The sequence below is a fragment of the Engraulis encrasicolus genome, chromosome 17 (assembly GCF_034702125.1).
Source record: "Engraulis encrasicolus isolate BLACKSEA-1 chromosome 17, IST_EnEncr_1.0, whole genome shotgun sequence".
Classification (NCBI taxonomy): Eukaryota; Metazoa; Chordata; class Actinopteri; order Clupeiformes; family Engraulidae; genus Engraulis; species Engraulis encrasicolus.
In genome coordinates, this window is record NC_085873.1 from 25,509,450 (window position 1) to 25,535,174 (window position 25,725).

The following is a 25,725-nucleotide window of genomic DNA, read 5'->3' on the forward strand; positions in this document are numbered from 1 at the left end:
ATCCACCACTTATTGCCATGACCTCTGCCTTAGGTATGCTCAGGGCACTTACAACAGTAAGCCCACGATGGAAGGAATGCCATTTTGATGCCAGTCCACTTCAGGGTTTTGTGTGCAATAAGTTTAGTGTTATCTGTTATGAGTTATTAGTGCCTGCCTATATTTTTGTTTTCTGTTTTTCTCCAGTCCACTAATACAAATACACTATCTTTTGCTGGTCATGGCAATGACGCATCACAAGGGAGGCAGGGGTCACAGGCTGAGAGAGAGAGAACATCTAGCTTTCAACCGTGATGTTGTGGAGGCATGGCCACTTCTGACCATCTCTCTGACCACACTGGAGACAATACCCTGCTATTTCCTGTTAGGCTAAGGACACGAGACTGGCCACTATGATGCCATACTCTGGGCTCCATCACTATCTATAAGCTGGGTCCTCAGCCTTTAACCTGTAAGCGCTGAAGCCCACGCTGTCTTTGCAGCTCAGGTAAGCAACACCAACACAATCCCAGGCACCAGTTCTACTTGTAAATAGTTTGGGATGATAGTAATGACCTATGCCGGACATACATTTAACTTATCAATTGCCTAACATACCTGGATGGTTTAGTGTAGGGGTCCCCAAACTAAGGGCCGGGGGCCGGATGCGGCCCACCATCTCTCTGCTCCTCACCATTTGAACTGGCCCAAAGAAGCAATCCTATCTTGTCTTGATAGTTTCTCATCTCACTGTAATATAAACAGGCCTACCATTTCTATTGTATCACTCATAAACTGTCAATCACCATATTTTTCTAACCTTTCCTTGCTATTTTTACATGGTTATCAGAAATTAAAAGGAATACCTGTGGTATTTCAAATAGAAAAACATGTGAAGTACTCACTTCTTTTGCAAATCACTTGTAATGATGAACTATTTTGTGCTAGAAATTATGGCTATAACAGGCAGTGGCCTAGTATTAAAGCCCACATGATTGATCCGGCCCCTGATCACAGTCAGGAACGATAATGTGGCCCCCAGAGAAAGAAAGTTTGGGGACCCCTGGTTTATTGCCAACTACCTTCAGTGTGCTAAGTTGTGATGCAACCCTGAAAGTGAATTTAGAAATGTATGCCACCCCGATTCTCACCAAATAGTATTAAATAACAGCAGTAAACCACTTGGGAGCTCTGTAAAGTATGATCTCTCTCTCTCTCCTGTCTCTCTCTCTCTCTCTCTCTCTCTCCTCTCTCTCTCTCTCTCTCTCAGCCCACTCCATCTCGGCGGTTCACTCAATCTCTTCAGGTGTGAGTGGCAGGGGTGAGCCTCCTCGGAAACGGCAGGTCAACGATGACTACCATTACACTTGTGCACAGTGTGGCCCGGCGAAAAACAACACAACAGGCCACACTCAACTGATGGGCCGTTGGTACTGTCCTTGTACTGTACTGTCCTGTCCTGCCTCGGGACTCTATTATAGATTGGAAGGAGTCAGTCCATGCAACTGCCTTGTTCTGTAAATTGGGTGAGGATATTGGATAGGTGGACAATGGGATATTAAATGATACACTATATAATTTCTGTGTAAGTATAATGCATACTCATTGAGAGTAAATAGAATGGAGGCCAAAATTCTATTTCATTGTTGAAGCCAAGTTGGAGCCAAGGTTGGACCCAAAAAGACCAAAAAATGGCCAAATTCCATTCATTCCTATGAGAGACATAAAACCCTGTATCTCCCTTAAATGCCACTCCAGGGGGATAATTTTTCGCTCAACTAGTAGGTCCCCTTGCTCTCCAACTTACCAGGGTGGTGATTTTTTGTGGTGATGTTTTGTTTTAGAGAGATATTAAAAGTTAAATTGACCAATGAGCATCAGAACATGGTTTGATTGACCGTTAGAAGTCTTGTTGTTGTCCAATCAGCACCTGCGTTTGGCGTTGCTAAGGTGGAATGTAAGTTGGAATGTTCCCAAATCTGGCTTCAAAGCGTTGAATGGCAAATAGAAATAGCGTTGATTTGGCGTCCATTCTATTTACTGTCAATGTGCATACTACACCTAATATAATAATAATTACATGATTATACATTCATTTACATTTTTGGTGCTGTTTTCACGCAACTCTTATGGTGTAAGTAACACAGCCATCCGTTGGGTGGAAGATCCAGGTGCAAATCCTGGCAAGAGTGTCATACAATGCAGCACAAAAATGTATATATTTAGTTATATAGTTTTAAAAAAGAAAATACAGTTGAAAACTTGAGTAGAAGGACATATAATATTAGTCTGTATGTAAACAGAAAATAAATTCTCTCTTTTCCTCTCTTTTCTCTCTTTCCCCCTTTTCCCCCTCTCTTCCCCTTCTTTCCCCCACCGAGGCAGTCCATTATGCCCCATCTTTGGCCGAGTGGGCATGGGACAGAGAGGGGCATATGTGGAAGCAGCTGAATATCTGTCAAAACATTAGGTTCTACCGAGATTTGAACTCGGATCGCTGGATTCAGAGTCCAGAGTGCTAACCATTACACCATAGAACCGCCGTGATCTTATGCAATGAGTAATAGTGTTCATATAAAACGCACAATTTATTGAAGGGATCTGTCGACACTTGATATTGTTCAGGGGTAGGCTACATACTGAAGGCTACTATTTTTGTTTCCAATCGTACGCTTATTAGCTTTGTGGAGCAGCATTGAGCAATCAAATGTAGGTCGACTGCTGAATAACAACAGTGGGTGGCGATGGTGAGCAGTTAAGTTAGACGTGCATGGGTGCTTTGCCTCCAAATTATATCGAAGAAGAACTTGAAACAGCTTGGAGAGAGATACGGTGTTTACATGTGAGTTGTTTCGATTTATTCTTGTTAATACACCTGTCGTGAAAAAAGTGCAACCGTCTGTTCAATTGGTTAACAGAATCATATTACACATTCTGGGTGGTGCGATACTGGCTGCTTTTTTACACGGAAATGCCACAAGACCGCGGAGTGATAGCATGTGGCGCGCGCTCCTGCTTGCTGCAAACAAAACAGTGTGAAATGAAATAGAGCTGCACCATTCGTATGCACATTTCTTCAAGGTAAATAATTTAGATGTAATGACTTCCATATAACAGTTGGCATATTTTTAAATCCCAGGCAACGAGTTTAACCAATTTCAGTGTTTCTCTCTGTCTGTCCCGACTCCCAAGTCCGCAGCAGCAGCACCAAAACAATGGTTGACCACACCATCTTTATATTCCCATTTTCCAAAACAGAAATCCTGTCGTAGAAATCAAAGATGAAGTCACACTTTCCACCACAACGTCACTTATGAAAACACTGTGTGTGTAACATGTTTTCTTGTGCACGCGGTCTGTTTATGGATGCACAATTGGTAGCTGTAATGGCTGAGCTGGGATATTGTTATGAACTTGGTTAAGCTACACTCAGGAAGTGATAGATCTGCTAATAGGCAGGGTTGGAAACTTGTCTAAAATCATAGGAGTGAGATTTCGGCGTCCAGGGGGCTGCTTTCTTGCGCCGGTGCCAGGTTATTATGTGATGTATCAGCTTGGTAACTTATTGTAATCTCTCGGTGGTGCAAGCAAGTGTACAAAACACACTGACTTCAGTGTTCTGATTTGTGCTCTGGTGACTCCTTTTATCTTCACTAACAACAGACTGAATTGATTCACAGAAAATCTACTACACTGATGCTTCATACTGGTATCACATATACATTCCTTCAGGTATCACCAATTCCCAGTATCACCAATTCCCAGAGCTCTGTGGTCCAATAAGGATTTTAAATGTTCAACAAAAAGGCAGGGGGGGAAATCTTGATCCAGGCACGTCAGTTGATTTGAAAAGTCCAAAACAATCTTTATTTGGTGTGCTAATACATTTTTAAAAAATCACTAACGTGCATCTGGATTTTAAATGATTGCTCCAGTGACAAACTTACAGCACAGAAAAAAAACTGATCTGTAGTAAGATTTCATTGTTGACTGAAAATGGAACACCCCGACCCCTACACGTGAACGGTTTGGGGCTGGTTTGCTGCCTCAGGACATGAATGACCGGATTGAAGTACGGTAAACATGAATTCTGCTCTCTACAAATCCTGAAGAATAATGTCCAGTCATCCATTTGTAAGCATTCATTTACGGTATGTACACTACCGGTCAAAAGTTTGGGGTCACCACATTTTCCTCCCACAATGCTTCTTTCTGACAGCTAAGCTTATTCCTTTTCATTTTCAGTTCTGGTACAAAATCAGTGTATAGAGTAATTGTTCCTTGAAAATAATGCATGCAACAAATAAGCAATTTGATATTGGAAAAAGTAACTGTTGAATGGATTTACTTGTATAGACAAACCAAAACTTTTGACTAATCAAAGTGTACCTTTACTAAGGTAGTGTCAAGTCTGGTGTACTAATCAAAGTGTAGACTCCTTTGGCATTAATAATAGCCAGTTGTGGTTCTACAGATTCATTCCTTGGATGAGATGAGGTCCAGAATTGCCCATGAGTTCTATGAGCCCCATGCATACAAAAGTTGATGTCTGCTCCTGTCAATTCATACAATGCCGGATGATATACACATAATTTGAAAGAGGAGAATCTACACTTTCCAACGATGTATGGCACTGGCTTGCACACTAAAGCATCGCTGAGACAATGGATCGTGCATTCAGAAGTAGGCTCATTCTGATGGCTAGAAAATCATGCCGCTACTTTGACTTGAATTTGTGGACGAGGTGGCAACTCAACAAATGTCATACACCTACCATTGGAAAGGGCAGACACTGAGCTTTCCAATAGTGCCATGCATTCTCTGATAAACCAAAGAAATGTTTGTAGAAAAATTGACTAAAACACATATTTCCATGTAATAAATGGGTGAAAAAGCTTGGTTAGATTTCACTCTTCTGTCCAGTTTAACCAATTGTATGGGTAATCAAACCTTTTTTCACCTGTGGCTGTTCAGTACTTTCCATTCAAGCTATTCAAAAGATGTTTGCAACTTGAATTGCAAACAAATAACTGGAAAAATGAAGGTGACCCCAAACTTTTGAACGGCAGTGTACATGTGTGGAATCCCTCCACTGTAGCTGATTTTAAAACAAAGGGAAAGGGGTAGGGCTAAAAGGTGAAATGGAATTTGGTCACCCCAGATGAGTGAGACTTGGCAACCCTGTAATAGGTAGCCCGTGAGTCATTTAGGAAAGAAAGTGTCGACCCCCAGCACTTTTCTATTTGGTGATTTACCAAAAAACCCGCATTGGTGCAAAGAAAAAGAAAAAAGAAAAACACGCACATCCGTCGCAAAATATATTCTGGGTGCAGGACCAGCAAAGTCTCATGAAAATAGAAAATAAAGTCCGCAAACCAGGCCCCCGTTTTTTTTTTACATTTAACATCATGATGAAGGGCATGCTGCCCAAAACGTCACATTAAATGTAAAAAAAAAAAAAAAAAACGTGAGTCTGGGGTGCGGACTTTATTTTCTATTTTCATGATTTTACAAAATGTGCCATCATCAACAACCTGGCAACCTGACACATTTGGCATTAGAAACAAATAGGCTTTAATGAAATCTAGAAATTCATAATGCTAGTAATCATGCCCCCATCCCACTCTGTTGAGTGTTAAACCAACTGTGTTTCAAAAGTTTTATGTCAATGTCAAACGCAGCACAACATATTGAGAGTAGCGTAACTTAAGTGACTTAACTAAACCAGGTGTGAGAGAGTGCTCTGTACACTGGGTATAAACTCCAGAAACGATGCACATACCAATGGTGGATCGAACCGTTGTTAGGTTAACAATAAAGTAGGGTCTATATATTTTTTAGAACATATACACGGTGTGTAAACCACTCTCATATTATCTATTACAATCGTCTGGCACCTGTTTTATTGTTTTTGTGGATGTGCACTGCGCACCCTAACTTCCAAACGCCTTTACTATATAAACCCTTTAGCCTGGTCCTGACCATCCCATAATACTACCATTTCATTTACAGTAGTGGAGCCAATCCTTTGGCGGAAGTACGTAGGATGGCTCGCGAGGCTATAAACCCTTTCCTCTTTGTCTCATTTTGACCCATCCAGCATCGGCCGATAGTCACGGTGGGGGGAAAAAATGCCGAACCGCTGCTGCGCCTACGGCTGCGGCAAGTCCTACGATGACAACGTGACCCTCTTCCGCTTCCCCAAGGACCCAGAGGACTTCCGCAAGTGGGAGAAGCAGGTCCAACGCACCCGTAGCAACTGGACAGCAAAGCCTTTCTCCTACCTCTGCAATGAGCACTTTGGAAAGGATTGCCTGGAAGTCAGGTGTGTGTGTGTGTGTGTGTGTGTGTGTGTGTGTGTGTGTGTGTGTGTGTGTGTGTGTGTGTGTGTGTGTGTGTGTGTGTGTGTGTGTGTGTGTGTGTGTGTGTGTGTGTGTGTGTGTGTGTCCATATACAAGTAGTGTGCATTCATATAGTGTGCTCTGCACTTGATCATATTTGAAATATTCTGAAAATACTTAGAATATTTATAATGTGCATAATGTGTAAGCTACTTGCCACCTTAATTTGCCCCCTGAGGATCAATAAAGTAACTTTGCTCTGCTCTACTCTACTCTACTCTACTCTGCTCTGCTCTACTCTACTCTACTCTACTCTGCTCTACTCTGCCTTGCTTTACTCTACTCTGCTGCACTCTGATCTGCTATACTTTACTCTGCTCTACTCTACCCTACCATACCCTACCCTACTCTGCTCTGCTGTACTCTACCTTACTCTGCTCTACTCTACTCTGCTCTACTCTGCCCTGCTCTGCTCTGCTCTGCTCTACTCTACTATAGGCCCCACGCCGTCAACAAGGCCATGGGCAACAAGGGCTTGAAGCTGAATGAGGGGGCCGTGCCCACCGTGTTCATCCGCCCCCCGTGCAGCAACTGCGGGGGCCTTGGCTCCAACTGCCCCATGTGCACACCCAAAGGCAAGAGGCAGGGGCTGTGCCTAGAGCCCAGGGACTGCGGCACGGTGGGTTGCTGAGAGAGAGAGAGAGAGAGAGAGAGAGAGACTCATGAATGGCATGACGTTTTCCATGTGCGGGGAAAACAGCCTATGCAAGTCAATTGGTGTTGTTGGGGAAAGAATAAACGAAAGACAAGGACCTGTACACTAGCGTTGTTCACGCGCAACATACCGAAAATGTGTTGTGTTGCCGGCTATTCAAATAATATAGCCAGACCGCCGTGGCTGAAGCATGGATTGTGTTCATTTAGGCTAGCCAATGTAGCATATGGGTCATTTCACGTGAAATCAGACACTTTGGGACCCGACCGACCCGGATTTCAATCATACTTGGTGTGCCTTTTCAGTAGCAAGGTAGCACCCCAGAACTGCATTGGTTTGAATCTGACACTAATATTAAGGGAGAAACAGACTAGGAAAGGTTCACATGTGAGGGTAGGACACTATACATTCAGCCTTGAATATATCAGTCAGTGTTAGTCACAAAAAGATGCCTGTGGTGTTGTTTGAAAGCTCTTTTCTGGCTCTACATTTTACACAGTCACCTTGGAATACAACTACTCTCAGAATATGAATTGTGATAAATTGAAAAATTAAAAATTGAATATCTAAAAAACTCATATTTTAAAATGGCCAGTTCCTTGTCCAAACGTAGCCGGCAATGTCATGAGCAGCACCTAAAATGCTGGTGTTCGGTTTGTTATTCATTTCAGAGAGAAGTTGACTCACAAATATGGCATCATACAGACCACTTACTAATAATATGGTAATACCATAGTAGCATCACATGACAAAACAAAAACAAAACAAAAATGGTCAGTGTCCATGGTCCCAGGTTTTAGAAACTAAGGCAGATGTCCATTTATACACACCAAATGATGATATGTGAATGTTTGAACATTCCTTCTCTGTGTACCTGTGCCATCTTCCCTTTACCGTACTTTAAAGAGATAATCAATGGCTACACTCTCATTTTGTACTCTACCAGTGCATTTGAAGCAGCAGCTGTGTCTTTTGTAGATAATGTATAAGTACGTCCCGTTGCAGTTACAGGTTTCCACTACCAGAAGCACATCCTGATGATCCATGACAAGTCTATCTGGTCTGAAGGGAAAAGTGAAGGATGGAGATGGCCCATGAGGATGCAGGAAGTTCAGTTTCACCTCTCCAGTGCTCGGCATACATTCCTCAGCACATGCTAGCCACCAGTTGCCATCATATACAGCTACAATATACCCTTTGATGCTTGAAAATGTAACACATTCCTTTACTGAGCTCACTCTTTCAACTCTGCCTTCTCTGAATGCTGAAAATGGCCTAACTTCCACTGTGTCCATTGACAATGGGCAGAAGCTGTGTAGTTTTTGAGTACCTGGAATAGTTCTTGCAGATTCAAACCTTTTCAACAGGTTCTCAGCTTCATGATGGTACATCTCTGTTGTGGCAAACTGGCAATGGATGTTCTTGACATTATCCTTGACAAATTCAAACAGTTCAATAGGACGTTGCAGACTTGCTCGTGCAGCAAGCCATTTAACTGTCCCTCCAACGCCATCACATGGACCTTTGCCATGTGATGTGGCAAAAAAGTGCCACTCTGCAGGTATGTGAAAATCTGCCTCGTGGTGGCACAAATTTGTTGTGTTTTTAAGGTTCTTATATTGTGCACCACAGCCATCAGAAAAAATATAGGATCTTCTTTGGACGTTCTGTCATTGATGAAGTGTCACTGAGGAACTGAATTAGGAGCTTCTGAAACAGATGTACAGCAATTGTATCATGAATGTTGCAGTCTGAAATAACAACAAAACAGATTTTTTCCCAGTTTCAACTGATCTTGGTAGTAGCATACAAATGGATGGATTGTGGCCTGCACTGGTTGTTCCAGTGAAATGATTGAATAGCATCTTGAATTACAAAAACTATAGTTTTAAAAAACGTTCCTGGTTCAAGGGAGTCAGTCAAGGATAATGTCAGAGAAGGCAGAGTTGAAAGAGTGAGCTCAGTAAAGGAATGTGTTACATTTTCAAGCATCAAAAGGGTATGTTGTAGCTGTATATGATGGCAACTGGTGGCTAGCATGTGCTGAGGAATGTATGCCGAGCACTGGAGAGGTGAAATTGAACTTCCTGCATCCTCATGGGCCATCTCCATCCTTCACTTTTCCAAGATATACTTGTCATGGATCATCAGGAAGTGCTTCTGGTAGTGGAACCTGTAACTGCAACGGGACGTACTTAAACATACAAAAGACACAGCTGCTGCTTCAAATGCACTGGTAGAGTACAAAATGAGAGTGTAGCCATTGATTATCTCTTTAAAGTACGGTAAAGGGAAGATGGCACAGGTACACAGAGAAGGAATGTTCAAACATTCACATATCATCATTTGGTGTGTATAAATGGACATCTGCCTTAGTTTCTGAAACCTGCTGGGACCATGGACACTGACCATTTTTGTTTTGTTTTTGTTTTGTCATGTGATGCTACTATGGTATTACCATATTATTAGTAAGTGGTCTGTATGACGCCATATTTGTGAGTCAAATTCTCTCTGAAATGAATAACAAACCGAACACCAGCATTTTAGGTGCTGCTCATGACATTGCCGGCTACGTTTCGACAAGGAACTGGCCATTTTAAAATATGAGTTTTTTAGATATTCAATTTTTTAATTTTTCAATTTATCATAATTCATATTCTGAGAGTAGTTGTATTCCAAGGTGATTGTGTAATATGTAGAGCCAGAAAAGAGCTTTCAAACAACACCACAGGCATCTTTTTGTGACTAACACTGACTGATATATTCAAGGCTGAATGTATAGTGTCCTACCCTCACATGTGAACCTTTCCTAGTCTGTTTCTCCCTTAATATTAGTGTCAGATTCAAACCAATGCAGTTCTGGGGTGCTACCTTGCTACTGAAAAGGCACACCAAGTATAATCGAAATCCGGGTCGGTCGGGTCCCAAAGTGTCTGATTTCACGTGAAATGACCCATATAAGTTAAGGAGACATTTGATTTGCTTTCCCCCACAAAAGGCCGTAACGCACATTGACGAGCAAAGTACCCGGATGGCCGTTCATGCGTATTGGACTAGCGACTACTATGGAATGGTTGCTGACTAGGGATGCAAATTATCGATTAATTCATTAATCATTAGTTGATAGCCTTATCGATCGACTTACGATTAATTGATAAGCTGCGTTTTCTCACCGAAATCTCAATGCTTCTGGAAAAAAAACTACTAAATCTAACATTTTGAAATAAAAATTGAGATAAAATGCCACATTTAAATTAATTCTATTTAAATTTACCTTTAATCCAAAGGTGATTTAAATATTCCCACTATTCACACCGCTCTTCACACACCCTCTTCACATGTCCATTTCACCTGAGTCTCTTGTCAGTCGAATTGTCGATTAATTGTGATTAATGTTTTTTAATCGATTAACGCATTGATCGATTAAAATCGATTAACCGTTTGCATCCCTATTGCTGACACACACAGAGAAACAGACAAACATATTGTACTGGATAATACCAACTAGACTTGTGACTTATGACTTGGTCTTGAGTCAGAGTTGAGTTGCAAATTGACGACTTGAGACTTGACTTGGCAATATTATGAATGACTTGGGCTTGAACGCTATTGACTCTACACTTGACTTGACAGTTTTAGCTTGCAATGACTTGCAATGGCATGTCAAGTCTAAATATATTTCATCTTCTGCATTTATATGTTATGTTATGCATGAAAATATTACATGAAAAAAAAATGATTTGCCATTATCCAGTACCAGTAGGCCTACTATGGTTTGGTTCAGAATGCGACTGGCATAGGGTGACATGCATAGCAGTGTGGAGAGGTAATGAATTTATGATGAAAAGTAGTTGGCAAGATTGTGAGTAGAATACATGGTGACTTGTTAAAAAATGAGACTAGGACTTGACTTGATCAAATGTGTCTTAACTTGTGACTTGATGTGGACTTGATTGGAAGGACTTGGGACTTACTTGGGACTTACTCTGGAAAAGAGTGCAGGGATTCAATTGTACTATCTCACAGGAAGATGGACCCAGATGGGCCCCAATCACTGGAAGCTCAGAGGAAGAGGAGGAGGAGGAGATGGAGGAAGGTGATGAGGAGCAGGACGCACAGCCGTTTGATGAAAGCGAAAAGGATTTACCAGGTGAGAAGATACTGCAAGGGATGGGGGAAAGTGTGTCTTCTTCACAACACACAGCGACGAGATTTCAGTTCTGAGTCATTGCTTATTTGAGTGTACAGTACAGGCCAAAAGTGTGGACTCACCTTCTCATTTAATTAATTCTCTTTATTATATGGTGTGACGTCATCGGTGGAATGCTCCATTCATTTCAATGGGGCTCCCCAACGTTCGCACGTCTGTTATTTTTCGATAACGGACGGGTTGGTCTATATCAGACCGCTGTCAATGGCAACAAGACTTTTCACTGCTAAAGCGACTTTTCAACAAGACTCTAATCAGCTGCTGTGATAGACAACACCTGTTGTCCTGGCTACCTAGCTGTTGCCTAGCGGTGTTCCACAACGGCACTGTTTTGTTTTGCGCAGCAACAATCTTTTTTTACATGAAAAACTATAATAAACTTAACATTAAATAGGCCTAAAGAAATGTCCCCGCCATGTGTGAATCATTTAAGTATATCCATATAATAAGCGGGTTAACGTTCGGCGAGTCGGTCGCTTTGTGGAATAGCAGCACTTCAGAGAGAACAAGACCCCTCCGCTCCGCGTCGGGGTCTAAAGATTCTCTCTGTCGTGCTGCTATTCCACGGTAGCGACCTTCTCGCCGAACGTTAACCCTTACTTATTTTTGTGGCTATTTACAGAACTTAGTACATTTTCAGGGAGAGCACCAAAACTGTAAATGAGCACATGTATAATTATGTGCGTAACAAAAAAATGAAAATAAAATATAAAATAATAAAAACAATTATTAAAAAAAAAAAATTTAAATGCCAAACAGTGACGTCAACACTGCAAAACTGAGGGGCCCACATGTTTCAACAAGCTTATTTTTCTGTCTATTTTCAAGTAAAAATACCCAGTCAGTCGAGTCAGTTTTAATTGATACAAGCAATACAAGAGAGATTTTCTTGGTCTGATAATGGGTCACTTGGTCAGCATAGCTGGTTATCTGATTGAAACAGTGATACTAAAAGTAAAAGTGAAAACCCCTGCCACAGATTCCCTCCAACACAGATTTGACCTCTCCAAGTAACTGGCTATGACTCAATATCAGATCAAGAAAATGTCTGTAAAATGCTTGTATTGGCAAGTGATTAAAACTAGGTTTTAGGTCTCAAAAATTCTAGTTCTACAATTCTAGTGAGTTATTGGATGACTTTTTATGTTCAATTAGGATTGACATGAGTGACTGGGCATTTTTATTTGAAAATAGACAAAAATAAGCCTATTGCAATATGCGGGGCCATCAGTTGAGCCGTATTGACGTCAGGTGGATAGACGGCTGACATTGTTGTTGGACAACAGCTAGAATTTTTTTTTTGGTAAGCACATAATTCTCCATGTGTTCAAGCACAGTTTTGATGCCCTGCATGAAAATTCACAATGAAAATCCACGAAAATAAAGAGAATGCATAAATGAGACACACTTTTGGCCTGTACTGTATCTTGTTGCCCCGCATGGTATGTTTTTCCTCTTACTTGTCTTACTAAGTTGTACGTATTCATGTTGTCCAGTATAGCGAGTTCATGTCCTGCCGTTCCTCTAAGTCAGGGGTGGGAAACCTAACATTTGCGGCCCTTGAGGCCGTCTTATCCGGTCCCTGATATAATTTTACTGGGGTTTTTTTAAGGAATCTTAGAAATTACATATGCAATACAATTAAGTTATATTTCTGGGGACCTAGGGAAGGTGGGGTCTGTTGAAAAGGTGGCTGCCTTCAATAAAGGCCTAAAGTGCAAGGGGAAATCCTGGTTTGTGTTCATAGTGCTACACCTTGGAGGACTTTCATGGCCCTTGGAGGAATTTGAAGTGGCCTTTTTGAATGAAAAAGGTTCCCCACTTGCTCTAAGCGGTGTATATCTTGCTTATGTCTGCATGTTTTGGTTATGTCCTGCACATGTTTCATGTCTGCATGGTAATGCCCTGCTTGTTTTTTTACATCTTGTGAGGTGTCTGTTTTTGTCTGCAGCTATGCTGCTTTGTTTATCTACATGTGTGCCCTATATTTTTTTGCTGCTTTTTAGGCTAGGGCTGACTTGGAAAAGATGCAACAGCTGTGTACCATTTGACATTCATGTCAGTGATTTTCAATCACTGAGCATTAACTAATTGGTCAGTTTAGTATGTGCGGAACATTAACTTCTTGTGTGCTCTGTGTCTGTACCTGCGTCCTCAGCTGTGTGTGAGATGTGTGGCGTCACGGGTACCAAAGGCTCGTTCTTCTCCAGGACCAAGAGGTTCTGCAGCGTCTCCTGCTCGCGATCCTTCTCCTCGAACAGCAAGAAGTCTTCCATCCTAGCTCGGCTTCAGGTAAAGAAAAATTAATCGTATTTCGGTTCATGCATGTTGTTAGATTTGGAAATATTCTAGTCCAAAATTCAAAGCCATTATTAAACATATTTACTTAAAAAAAAAATGCTATGTGTTAGACAGAATCCGTTGCTCTTTTGGAAGAAAAAAAAGTCAGTGTCCAATGTTCAAATTTATCCAATGCATCAAGCATATTATTGAATAAGAATGATTAAATGATTAAAGCATTAGAGGTCTGGAGCTGGATCTCTGATCCTAAAGCATCTCTTTTGTAGTTGAAATGACCAGCCACCTTGGCTTTCCTGCGATTTTCCATGATCTTGGGTGACTCCTTGGATCTTCTGTAGCCTACATTATTTGCTGAAGCTGCATTTAGGCCGCGGTATTATCTTTAATCACTGTATTACCGAATCAGCAGATTAGAAAATATTTGCCTGCACAGTGCACATACATCAGCTCTCTGCCTGTAACGAAAGCTTTCCCTGTCTACAGAGTCACACAAAAATGCCCGAAATGTGAACACCCATTCATCATCAGGGCATGAGCAAGACGCCAAAAGCAATGAAATAATGTGGGTTTTATAATACCTCTAGACTTGATTAGGTGAGATGTGTACTAATCAAACATTGTGCCAATTGTGCCAAGAGCAGAGTTGCAGCACAACTTCAAAACTTGGTGGCTATTGGGCCTACCTCAGGCAACTCTTGCATGTGAGACGAAGGAGTGGTACATTTCATAAAGTTGAAACCCCTCTATTTTAACAACACCAACCGGTTTCAACCACACTGGGTCTTCATCAGGGCGTGACAAGAAAGAGTTCACATGATCACATAGTTAGTAGTTCAGGTGTGTACTAAAATGAACTTTGACTGCCATTAATGTTACCATTTTTCTTCAGCCTCAGAGCCTTGTTCCGGTGTATCATAAAAAATAGTTTTGAAAACTCAATTGAGATGCATGCATGCTCTATGACCTTTTAAAAGGTTTTATCACCGTCGTGAACTGAACTCAACAGCACTTCAGACTTTTCTTAAGGGCACTGCAAGAACACTCCCTTTTCCTATAAAAGCAGTAAAGACGGCAATTATTTCTGAGCTTAAGGGTGGTAAGTCACTGAGTCAAACTGTTTGCTTCGTGATGATTCACGAAGGGTGGCATGGGCACAGGGAGAGCGGGGCTTTCATTACATTGTATGTACAGTCCACTACATTGTATGTATTACATTGTAATGGGGGGCCCTTTCAGACGACTTTGTTCTGGGCCTGGCAAAAGCTGTCAGCGGTCTTTGATCTCTGTCCTATGGTCTGTTCTGATGTGTACAGGGGAAGCCTCCTACGAAGAAAGCCACCGTGCTGAACAAGACTGGTGCTACAGGTAGCACACTCCCACAGGCTGCCTTGCCCTCTCCTCTGGATACCGCAGCCCCTGGGAAAGATGGCGAGAAAAAAAGTATGTACAGATGTGCCCATGAGTTTTAATTCCATCACGTTCACTCCCATACATATGGGAAATATGAGATGAATTACTTTTTGCATGTGAGGGTCCAAAAGCTGAAATATTTTCAATGCAGCACACTGTGAAATCCACACATATTTTGTAATGAATACAGTCGCACTAGTACATGTAATAAAGAATCAGACTCCAAATAGATTCACAAGATTAAAAAAAACTCAGATAGACGCTGACCGACACACACAGGTTTTTAGATAGCTTTTAGCATTATTAAGAGTACTCACAATTCAATGCGCATCATGATACATGCCACGATGCGATTCTATTCTGATGCATTGTTATATTCACTTTAGTAAATGTGTAAAAAATACAACTTATTTGTCAATTGCTGTGTAGCATTCATGACTCAATTTATTTTATTTAAGCATTGTAGTATCTGTGAGAGAGCTTCCATTACAATGGAAATATTATCTACTCTCTACTGAATAGAATGAACCAGTGGCAAAATCTAATTTATTATCATGAAATAATTGATTGTCATGAATCGATGCAGTATATTGTGAAGACAAGTATCGCGATACATCGTCATGAATCGATGCAGTATATCGTGAAAATAAGTATCGCGATGCGTTGTTTTTTGTTTTTTTTTTTGCACACCCCTAGTAGCTGTATTTCTCCATCTGTCCCACTGTAGCGGCAGCAGTGAGCTTTGACTGGGGCAGCTACCTGGACAAATACACCATTCCAGCTGCTTCCGTCTCCTCCTTCAGACACGTAAGGCTTTCCCTATCCATCACTACGCATGAAAATCAATAGAATTAGAAAATATAACTGTGGTGAAGGCATATTTTCATATAGTTTATGAGTAAGCGCATCAGTGAACAACACTGTGTTGGTTTTAGAGATGCACAGGATCCAAGAGCCGGTTCCGGATCCGGCAGGATAAGAGGGTTTTTCACAGGATCCGGATCCGGCAGGATCTTAAGCAGTGGATCCGGTATCCGGCAGTTACCTAAAAATCGGGATCTGGTGCATCTCTGGCCTAGGTTTTTCAGTCAGTCTTTCAAAACCTCAATTGCTGCATGGAGTGAAAGAACTTTGGAAGCGGCCAGTGCGGGCAGTGTGGCAGTAAGCCAATGAGTCTAAAAAATAGTTTGAGCCAACGTAATAAAAAAGGGCCCACGTGTGCGAGTAGGATATGTGTTTCAACCATTTCGTAGGATATGGTATCCGGTTACGGATCCGGCAGGATCTTAAGCAGTGGATCCAGTATCCGGCAGGATCCTAAAAATCAGGATCTGGTTGCATCTCATCTTGATATTAAGCAAACGTTTAATGCATTTAAGGAATGATTGTTCCTTTGCAGGGGTGTAGATTTCAATCTTCTTTTTCCTCTTTCATTGCAAACTATCTGGAAACATGTTGGAATTTAAACACAAGCAGGTAATTGTAGTGCTTCTGGGTCTTCACCTTTTTCCTTCGTGCTCTTCAGTGTAGGTGCTCTCAAACTTGGTCCAGGTAGACAAATGCGGAGGCACTCAAGGTTGCGATTTGTTTTACTTTTTTATTTGGCTGCGCCAGCATCTACCTGGACCATGTCTGAATTTAAGTTGGGTTCGGTTGAGTTGGGGTTGGGTTGTCCTTTCCTATTTACGCATCCGGTGGATAATACACTCAAAAATGCATACAGCCACATGTCAAGTCCCACCCTTGTATGACTCGAATAAATCTTCAAAGCGGAGCTACAGTGTGCAGACTTCTTCTCTTTCTACAAACCCCAACTCCGATGAAGTTGGGACGTTTGGTAAACAGTGAATAAAGTCAAAATGCTATCATTTTCAAAACATTCAATCTATTCATTAGATGGAGAATAGTGAAAAGACAACATATTAAGTGTTAAAACTGAGAAAAAATATTGTTTTGGGGGACATATGTACTCATTTCTAATTTGATAAATCCAACACGTCTCAAAAGAGTTGGGACGGGGACAATAAATGGCAGCAAATGTCGAGGAAGACTAAAAACAAAACAAAAGACAACACTTAACAGTTAAATACATTAACCGATGAGATGATTTTATATAAAAAACAGTGTTAATTCCTATCTTGGACATGATTCCCTTATCAAAAAATCCTTAAGGAATCCAGTAAGGTAAATCCTGTAGGATCTCTATCAGATTTTGGAACCACAATCCTACAGGAATCCTATTGGAATCCAGAAGGCAGAATCCTACAGGATTCCTTTAGGATTCCAATGTTCCTATAGGATTATTTGTTCCAAAATCTGATAGAAATCCAATAGGATTCTGATGGGATAATTCCTATAGGATTTATATTCCTATAGGATGTATTCTTATATGATTTCTATTCCTATTGGATTTATTCTTACAGGATTTCTATTCCTATAGGATTTGTATTCTATGGGATTGATTATAATAGGATTTTAAAACATAGCTCACATAAACATAATGCAAAAAAACAACACAGCAAATGAAATAGTCATATCCAAAATATATTTATTATTTCATTATTTGATCATTGTGTGGGTGTCATTTTTGCCTCATCTGAACAGTCCTTTGCCATTGCTTGCTTGATCATTGAAGTGTCCACATCAAATTTGTTTGTGACGTAGTCTGAAAAAAACAAACAAACAAACATACAGAGCAGACCAACACATGGAAAATTAAGACATGAGAAAATACATAGGCCTACTGAACAGACTTTAAAACCCTATTGAGAATCTGTGGCATGTGCGGGAGAGGGTTTTTTGTGTTGTTGAAAACAATGAGTGTAGCATGGATGGAAATCTTGTGACATTGTCAGACATTTACAGTGCATCCCGTAGGCTAAGTAATTCACATGTTTTGAGTGTCATGGGAAAAGCTACCTGTGTGTACTTTTGCACATAAAAAATCGTTGTCATAATGGGGTGTTGTGTGTACAATTTTGAGTAAAAGAAAGGCAAGCTGAGAAAGGAAGGAATTCCTTGTCTGATAACTTTGCGGTTTATGTTAGCAAGGTATTGTAGTGAAAAGGTACTCACTTATGTCAGAGGTTTTTTGTTGAATTCTACTGGTGGTTTTCCGGTATATGAGTGCGTGGCTAGGACCTGCCTTCCAAAAACTGCCAACATAAGGTCTGTTGCCCTCCTGGGGTCACTTCTTGTGGTTGTCTGTGATCTCTGTTGTCGGGCCTACTTGAACCTAAAACAAAACCAAAGCACAGGAAGAGAATAGTTACACTCATTTTAATGAACACCAAAACAGACTCTTGGCAGAGTTGTGATTACCTCACTTATGGTTTTTCTTTCTTAAAGCCCATAGACTCTTAAGTTTTAACTCCAAGATGTATTCTAGATGATGAGTGACAGTATAGCAATCGTTTCTGAATGTTAAGCAGTCATGCAATAATGCAACCAGGTCACATTTAACTTAATTATGATCTTATGTGTAGTTTTAGACTTACCGTTTTTCTTGCTATTCTCAAGTATTCCCATCTGGCACCAAGAAGGCTGATGTTCCTGTCTGTTTATCTGATTTTGACTTGTAGTGAATTCACTGTGAAAACAAGAGGGACCCATTCAGTGAAGGCAATATGAACTCAGGAGTTGCACTTATATTAAAAGTGATATAACTTACATTATAAAATGATAATGGCGTGGCATCTGGGGTCAGCTCTATGTTCCCCCAGCCCATTGGTCCCAGAGCTTATTCTCGCTGCCCCCATTTCCCCACATTGTAAAGAAAGTATTCAAATATGCCCTATGTTCCACAACTTCATGTAGCCACATTTCCGAGTAAACTAAGAGAACATGCCCTTCCTCCCGCCATGGGACATAGGGCCTAAATTTGAATAAATTCTTTAGAAATGTGGAAACATGGGCCAGCAGGTATAAGCTGCGGTCCAATGGGCTGTGAGACCAATGAGCCTAAAAATGAGTCTTAGTGATTGGGGACCACTGGGCTGTGGGAACATATAGACATGCACCCGTGGCATTTCTAGCCCTTATAAGTTAAGGGCTACTATGGATGCCAGGCCATTATCATTTTATCTTACTTCCAGTGTTGGGCAAGTTACTCAAAACAGTAATGCATTACTGATTACATGTTACTGTCTTTTTCAAAATAATCCATTACACTTCACTATTAAGTTACCATATTTGACATGTAAGGCATTAGACTACTTTTGCATTACTTTAGTTACTTTCCCCAAAAGAACTGTTGGCCTAAATATGGATTGCATTACTAAATATGTAATGCATTACTGATTACATGTTACTGTCTTTTTCAAAATAATCCCTTACACTTCACTATTAAGTTACCATATTTGACATGTAAGGCATTAGACTACTTTTGCATTACTTTAGTTACTTTCCCCAAAAGAACTGTTGGCCTAAATATGGATCTGGAAATTTATCACAGTGTAAATCAAGCTCATGAGTCATGAACTTTTCACCTCCCATCCAGGAGGTGTTTTTGGCAGCATTTAGACTAAACTACCAGGTTCAGAAAATTGCCTCTTTCTGACCCACCACACTGAATAAATCCCACTAAAATCCAGGACATTGCAATGTATTGTAACTTCAGTTATTTATCATGGTAACTAAGTAAAATGTCAGATTTTGCCCTGAAATGCCTTACATTGCTGTCTGCATTACAGCAAAAAGTATGCATTACAATAATTAATTACTTTTGTAATGCATTACTGCCCAACACTGCTCACTTCAAATGTCTAGTGGGAAAATGGAGAGATAACACTGAGGTGGTAAAGGCTGTGATGTGTGCTTGCAGTGGTGCATAGCAAGTTTGACAAAGAATAGATTATCATGATAAACTTACCGTAATGTCCTTTCAGTCAGTCATCATGTGGGCCACTTGAATGGTTTGACAGCCCCAACTCCAGCAGGAAACTTGAGGACGTTACTGCAGAAAATAGACCTACATTTTACAATGCAACGTTGTCAGACTACCAACACACAATGTGATATAGCAAACCATACAATATAAAACCAAATAAAAACTCACCTGCTTGCTGGGTACGTTTCACACGTTAGCAAACTTGCTAACGGTAAAGTTACGACGGCACTTCAGAAGTCGGATATCGATTAGTAAACGCGTTGAAGAGGTCCTTCAAGTGACAGTATTACAGGCAAACATTGCGGCAAGTTAATTAAACGTTTTAGTTCATTTTTTAAAATCAAGCCCGAGTTACATTTCTAGTCTACCTGAAAACGGTTGGATATGCGACTGCGACGTCCAGAAACTTTGTTTGTTTCCCTTGACAACCAAAATCATTTCAAACTTAGCTGCGCTCGCAGCTGTCTCTGGAATCTTGTAAATCCTATAGGATTTTCTAATCTTATAGGACACAATGAAAATCCTATTGGAATGTATATAAATCCTATAGGATTTTCTTAGACCTATAGAATCTTATGGGTAAAAACACAAATCCTATTGGATTTTAGATGAATCCTATTGGATTTTCAGAATCCTATAGGAAAAACAGAAAATCCTAAAGGATTTTTTGATAAGGGTTTCACCAGCTTAAATGGTGGGTGTATTCCTTGTCATGTTTTGCAATGTTTTCCTTTCTGTAGTGCTTACAGTGTGACAGGTCTTGACCAAAAACCCACCATTTTATCACCTGCTGGTCCTTATGATGGAGCCAAACTGTTAAAACATAGTAGAGAATGCAATTTGACCTTACTATGTGGCAGTAATCGAAGATCTCCCTTCAAAATATAATGCATGAGTGGCTTTTCATGCTGTTTAAAACTCATTTATACCATTCAGCACTGTATTTAACTCTACAGATGAGTGAGAACATCTTAACCAATGCACTACTGCACCCGCATGCCATCATGGAGGCTGACTTTTGAAGCTAGCACTAACACAAGTTGGATGGTCCATTTTTACTGTAGCACAGGATGTGCAATGCTCTATTATTGTCAAAAAGAATGGACTTCTACAACTTCTGCTGACTTCTGTAAGCAAAGGACAGTTTCCCATGTCTTCTGGGTCTATTTCTGGGTCTATTTTTCAAGTGAGCTCAGGTGCTTAGGAGAATGTTACACCCCTGTATCATTTTCATGCATTAAGCATTCTTAATATGGTAAATTTTCAATAGCTCTAGCACTCCAGGAATTAGAGTGAGACTACAGCCAATATATATTTCATGATGTCATGAACCTATACAATGATTTTATTAACAAAAATATGTCTTATATACACTCAATCGTGGTAAATCAAAGGGAATTCAAAAATGTATGTAATAACTATGGTAATTATTCCCTTTGCATCTTTAATTCTGAGTGACTCAGCCTCTCTGTGATGATCTTATACCTGGACACCTATATTGTCCGTCAGTACAATTCATTTTGAAATGTTCTTCTTTGTTGTTTTATCTTATTTGGATGTTTACTAAATTTCACTGATCCCCGTCCCAACTCTTTTGAGACGTGTTGGATTTATCAAACTAGAAATGAGTACATATGTCCCCCAAAACAATATTTTTTCTCGGTTTTAACACTTAATATGTTGTCTTTTCACTATTCTCCATCTAATGAATAGATTGAATGTTTTGAAAATGATAGCATTTTGATTTTATTCACTGTTTACCAAACGTCCCAACTTCATCGGAGTTGGGGTTTGTACAGTCAGATACACCTTTGTCCTGCACCTGGCCTCAGCGAGGTGGGATGTGCATACTCTTATTTTTTGAAAAAAGGTTCGCACACTTCTTTGGATTTTTCTTCTTGAAGTTATTTTTTCATCTTTTTATTTATTCATCCATTGGCAATGACGTTTCGACCTCTCGGTCTTCCTCAGATTCACGATGAATCTGAGGAAGACCGAGAGGTCGAAACGTCATTGCCAATGGATGAATAAATAAAAAGATGAAAAAATAACTTCAAGAAGAAAAATCCAAAGAAGTGTGCGAACCTTTTTTCAAAAAATACGTAATCTTTTTGTTCAGCACCAGGGATTGTGCACAAGTAACTCTCTACATGTGCATACTCTTACCAAAGATTTTCTTTGTAGAGTAAGATAACTCAAACTCCAGGCCACCCAATGCAAAGGAGTGTGCTCAAGTTCAGCAGAGATTCAGAGATTCTTTAAGTATAGAGATATGCCAACATAATAGGTTTCTATGGGCACCTAACGTGACCAGGTTCCGGTCTGCCTAAAGGGGCGTGTCATAATGCTCCTAGCGTTGAATAGAACAGTCCTTAAGTCTGCCTAAAGGGGGATTTCCCCCCCCAATAATAGAACCTGGAAACAATGGGTCAATGGAACCTCTCTCTCTCTCTACTCTCTCTGAGTTCAGTGTCCTAAGGGGGCGTTGTCCCCTCCTTCTTCTCTTATGTGACATTTGGTGACTGCTTGCAGAAGATGTGCACTACTGTCATCTACAGTGCCAAGGGAACACCATTTATCCTCAACCTAAAGCCTCCAAAGGTCTCCTAATCGTGGGTCTCCTAAAGGGGCGTTCATGGATCCAGGACATACAAGGGCTTGAATCTTACTCTACTGCGCTCTCTTTGCTCTTACTCTTAAGAAGATCAAATTCCACCCTTACCTTCCGTAGTAGGAAGAATGTGTCCCTCCCTACACCTATATCCTGAAGTGGCCCTGAGCAAGGCACCTAACTCCCCTAAGTCAAGCAAGTGTGCTGTAAACTTTTTTTGTTTTGAATTCTTAAACAGTCCTGCTCTTACCGTCACCTAGAATCTGTACATGGATCCTTGAACTTCTGTAATGTAATAAATTATATTGTCAACAGGTTCCTCTGTCGGACAAGTGGGAGGACATCGGAGAGGGGATCAAATTGGAGACCATCACCAGTAAGACTGCCTTCAGTGGCAAGGCCTATTGGATTGCTACTGTCATCAAACTTTCAGGTGAGAATGAAATGATCAAAAGCGCCATTGCTAACAACTTAGCAAGTCTTTTTCGGCATGCTTTGCACATCCTCGCCTCTCTTTGCTCCTGCCCTCTTGCCTCATTGCACTGCAACCAAGTAACTTGGTGCTGTTGAGAAACACAGCCCAGAGCAGCACCAAATTGAATCACCTTGAGCCATTAGGCATACCAACATACTAGCAATGTTTCAGAAATGATAAGTTCAAGAGTTATTTTGCACACCAACAAACAAACAAATAAATTGAATACAATAATTAAATGAATACACATACATTGAGAAAAGCTAGTAGAGAGGTTAAACAAATTTGGGGCATTAAACATGGTTGTATTTGTGATCTTGTGTTTGTGCGTCCAACTGTAGGCTACAATGTTAAACTCCGTTATGAGGGCTTGGAGGACGACGCCAGCCAGGACTTCTGGATGAACCTGGGCAGTCCAGACATCCACCCCATTGGCTGGTGCGCCGTGAACAGCAAGCTGCTGGTTCCCCCCCTGAGTGAGTAGTAGTATATGTGTCTGGCTACAAGAAGACAAGCCAGAAGTAGGTATGGGCAAAATTGAGAAAATACAAATAAAGATAACCCGATATGATTTTTCAAAGTTCTGTTACTGCTCAGTGCATACAACAACCACATGATTTGATGTGATGGTGCTTCCAAGCTTCAAATCCTCCTCATTATTTTTATTTTTAAAGGTGCCTGCACTGTGTACTATTCTTAATAGTTTATTTCCAGAATTCATGCTGCCCATTCACAAATGTTACCTTTTTCATGAATGCTTACCAACATCATCAATTCTAAGAATTGACCATGACTGGGAAAAGAGGGATCTTTTCCATTGTCCGCCATTTTGAACTTCCAGAAATAAACATTTCCAGTGCCAAAACTTACTGTACTTTGGTCATATTAGTAAATATTAGTTCATTATCTAGGACAGTGGTTCCCAACCTTTTTCTTAGGGGACCCATGTTTTTACTATTGTAAGCTTTGGTGACCCAACCACGCGAGCGCCCGCACGAGACGGAGTCACAAGATGCCCTCTGTTTCCTGCAAAAACTTATTTTAGTTATTTTATTCCTCAATTCGTCTTTGGTCAAATAAAGAATAAATGTTTAAAGTAGCACTAACATTTTGTTGCGTCTATCCATATATTAGTTAAATGCTTTGTCTTTTATTCAACATGGGCTATATATATATTTAAAACGAAACCCCTTAAAATCAAGAGGGCTCCGCGACCCCCTGTGGATCTTTGGCGACCCATAAGGGGGGTCCCGACCCATAGGTTGGGAACCACTGATCTAGGAAATAGTCATGACAAGAACAAATTTGGCAGTAGACAGCACAGTTTCATAAATTGCAATACCTACTCTGGCCACCATCCTACACAGTGCACCTTTAACACTTATTAGCGACTTGTAACCTACTATTGTGTAAAAAAAAAAGATACATTTAAAAAATCTTGGGGTGTATAGAACCTTAGGTCAAAGAAACAGAGTTCCACATTCCACTTTCTCACAGATATTATTTTACCGCCACCTACAGGATGATCTGTGTATCGCCTTGTGCCAAACATACATGAATCACAGGATTGACATTCATCAGGGCTTGACATTAATCTTTTCACTCACAGGCCACTGTGCCTATTGGTTTTCTTCGAGTCACTAGCCATTCAGCTATTCTACTAGCCACAAATTAGATATTGTTTTTTTTACCTTCATCTTTATACTGTACATCTAACCTCAGAAGATAAAGTACTGAGGCCAGAAGATTAGTGCATACCTTTCTTCGTGGAAATAAATCAAACCAATAGAAACAGGCAGTAGTAGGGATGTAACTGAGCTTTTTCATGAACTTAAATACAAACAATGTATAAAGAAGGGGCAAACAACAGAATATAGGCTACTCTGATATGTCATACCAAGGAGTAAGGTACCTGACAAATTGGCTAGTGACACTGGAAATATTACCAGCCACACCAAAGTTTTACCAGTGCTTGGCCGGTTGGCAGATGCCAATGTCAAGCACTGATATTCATCCCAGTAGACGGCAATAGTTAAAGCGAGAACTAGGGTTCTATGCCTATGACAACATCGGATCAATGTGCAGGACAACCAAGTTCACCATTCAAGTTGGCGACATGGATGGGCTAAAACTATGCAGATAGAATGGTGCAGCTCCACCAAAAATGCAACATAATTACATTTTACCAGAATGACAATGACCAAGCCGTAATATGTTATTAAAGACTTTCTTTAATGTAGCCGTGTTGCACTGACAGAATAGTGCATATTGAACTGAGGTTGGATTGTAAATCTACCCGCCCACCCCCCACCCCCTCTACAGGCATACATGAGAAGCTGGAAGACTGGAAGACTTATCTGATGAAGAGGCTGGTGGGGTCTCATACGCTGCCGGTGGACTTCCACATAATGGTGAGAATGGAAGCTGTATTATTTGAGCCTCTTGTATCGCTTTTTTATTTTATTTTATTTTATTTTATTTTTGGTCTTTTACAACTTTATTTGACAGGACAGGGGGGGAGGCATAACAAGAGTTATTCGTTCCCTGTCCTCCTTGTCTGAGGTAACCTGAACATGATGCCTCTTTTCCGATCTCTCTTTTCTTTCTCCAGCTAACAGAGATGATAAGCTGGCCTTTCTGAAATGAAACACCAAAGTGTTACGCTTGTTTCCAGCTAACAGAGGCATTGTTGATTTGATATATATATATATAGTCGATTCAAACTAAAATGTTTTTTTAAGCAATTAATCGACCAACTCGACTGGCGAGAGAGACCCAGGTGAAATTAGCATGAC

General features: G+C 40.6%; 1 protein-coding gene, 1 long non-coding RNA gene and 1 other non-coding gene across 6 annotated transcripts in view; 1 reads left to right on the top strand and 2 right to left on the bottom strand.

The window, feature by feature from the left end:
* Nucleotides 1-2,447: 2,447 nt before the first annotated feature.
* trnaq-cug (transfer RNA glutamine (anticodon CUG)) lies at nt 2,448-2,519 on the bottom strand. Its single transcript has one exon. It is a non-coding gene; the product is annotated as a tRNA-Gln (tRNA).
* A 131-nt stretch (nt 2,520-2,650) lies between these two features.
* l3mbtl2 (L3MBTL histone methyl-lysine binding protein 2) overlaps nt 2,651-25,725 on the top strand; it is a 34,161-nt gene continuing 11,086 nt past the window's right edge. For both annotated transcript variants that reach the window (XM_063222050.1, XM_063222051.1), the window contains exons 1-10: nt 2,651-2,821; nt 6,080-6,304; nt 6,819-6,999; nt 11,062-11,185; nt 13,404-13,537; nt 14,860-14,986; nt 15,684-15,763; nt 22,771-22,888; nt 23,272-23,406; nt 25,253-25,341. In XM_063222050.1, coding sequence (XP_063078120.1) covers nt 6,111-6,304; nt 6,819-6,999; nt 11,062-11,185; nt 13,404-13,537; nt 14,860-14,986; nt 15,684-15,763; nt 22,771-22,888; nt 23,272-23,406; nt 25,253-25,341 — 1,182 coding nt within the window. In that variant the 5' untranslated portion in view covers nt 2,651-2,821; nt 6,080-6,110. The remainder of the gene's footprint in view (nt 2,822-6,079; nt 6,305-6,818; nt 7,000-11,061; nt 11,186-13,403; nt 13,538-14,859; nt 14,987-15,683; nt 15,764-22,770; nt 22,889-23,271; nt 23,407-25,252; nt 25,342-25,725) is intronic.
* Nucleotides 17,480-20,480, bottom strand: LOC134468011 (uncharacterized). Of its 3 annotated transcripts, XR_010038679.1 has the most exons (6): nt 20,213-20,480; nt 20,013-20,115; nt 19,827-19,925; nt 18,454-18,545; nt 18,032-18,191; nt 17,480-17,621 (listed from the first exon to the last, which is right to left on the bottom strand). It is a non-coding gene; the product is annotated as an uncharacterized LOC134468011 (long non-coding RNA). The 3 variants fall into 3 exon arrangements; XR_010038677.1 differs by having other exon boundaries at nt 20,013-20,477; XR_010038678.1 differs by having other exon boundaries at nt 19,827-19,910; nt 20,013-20,476.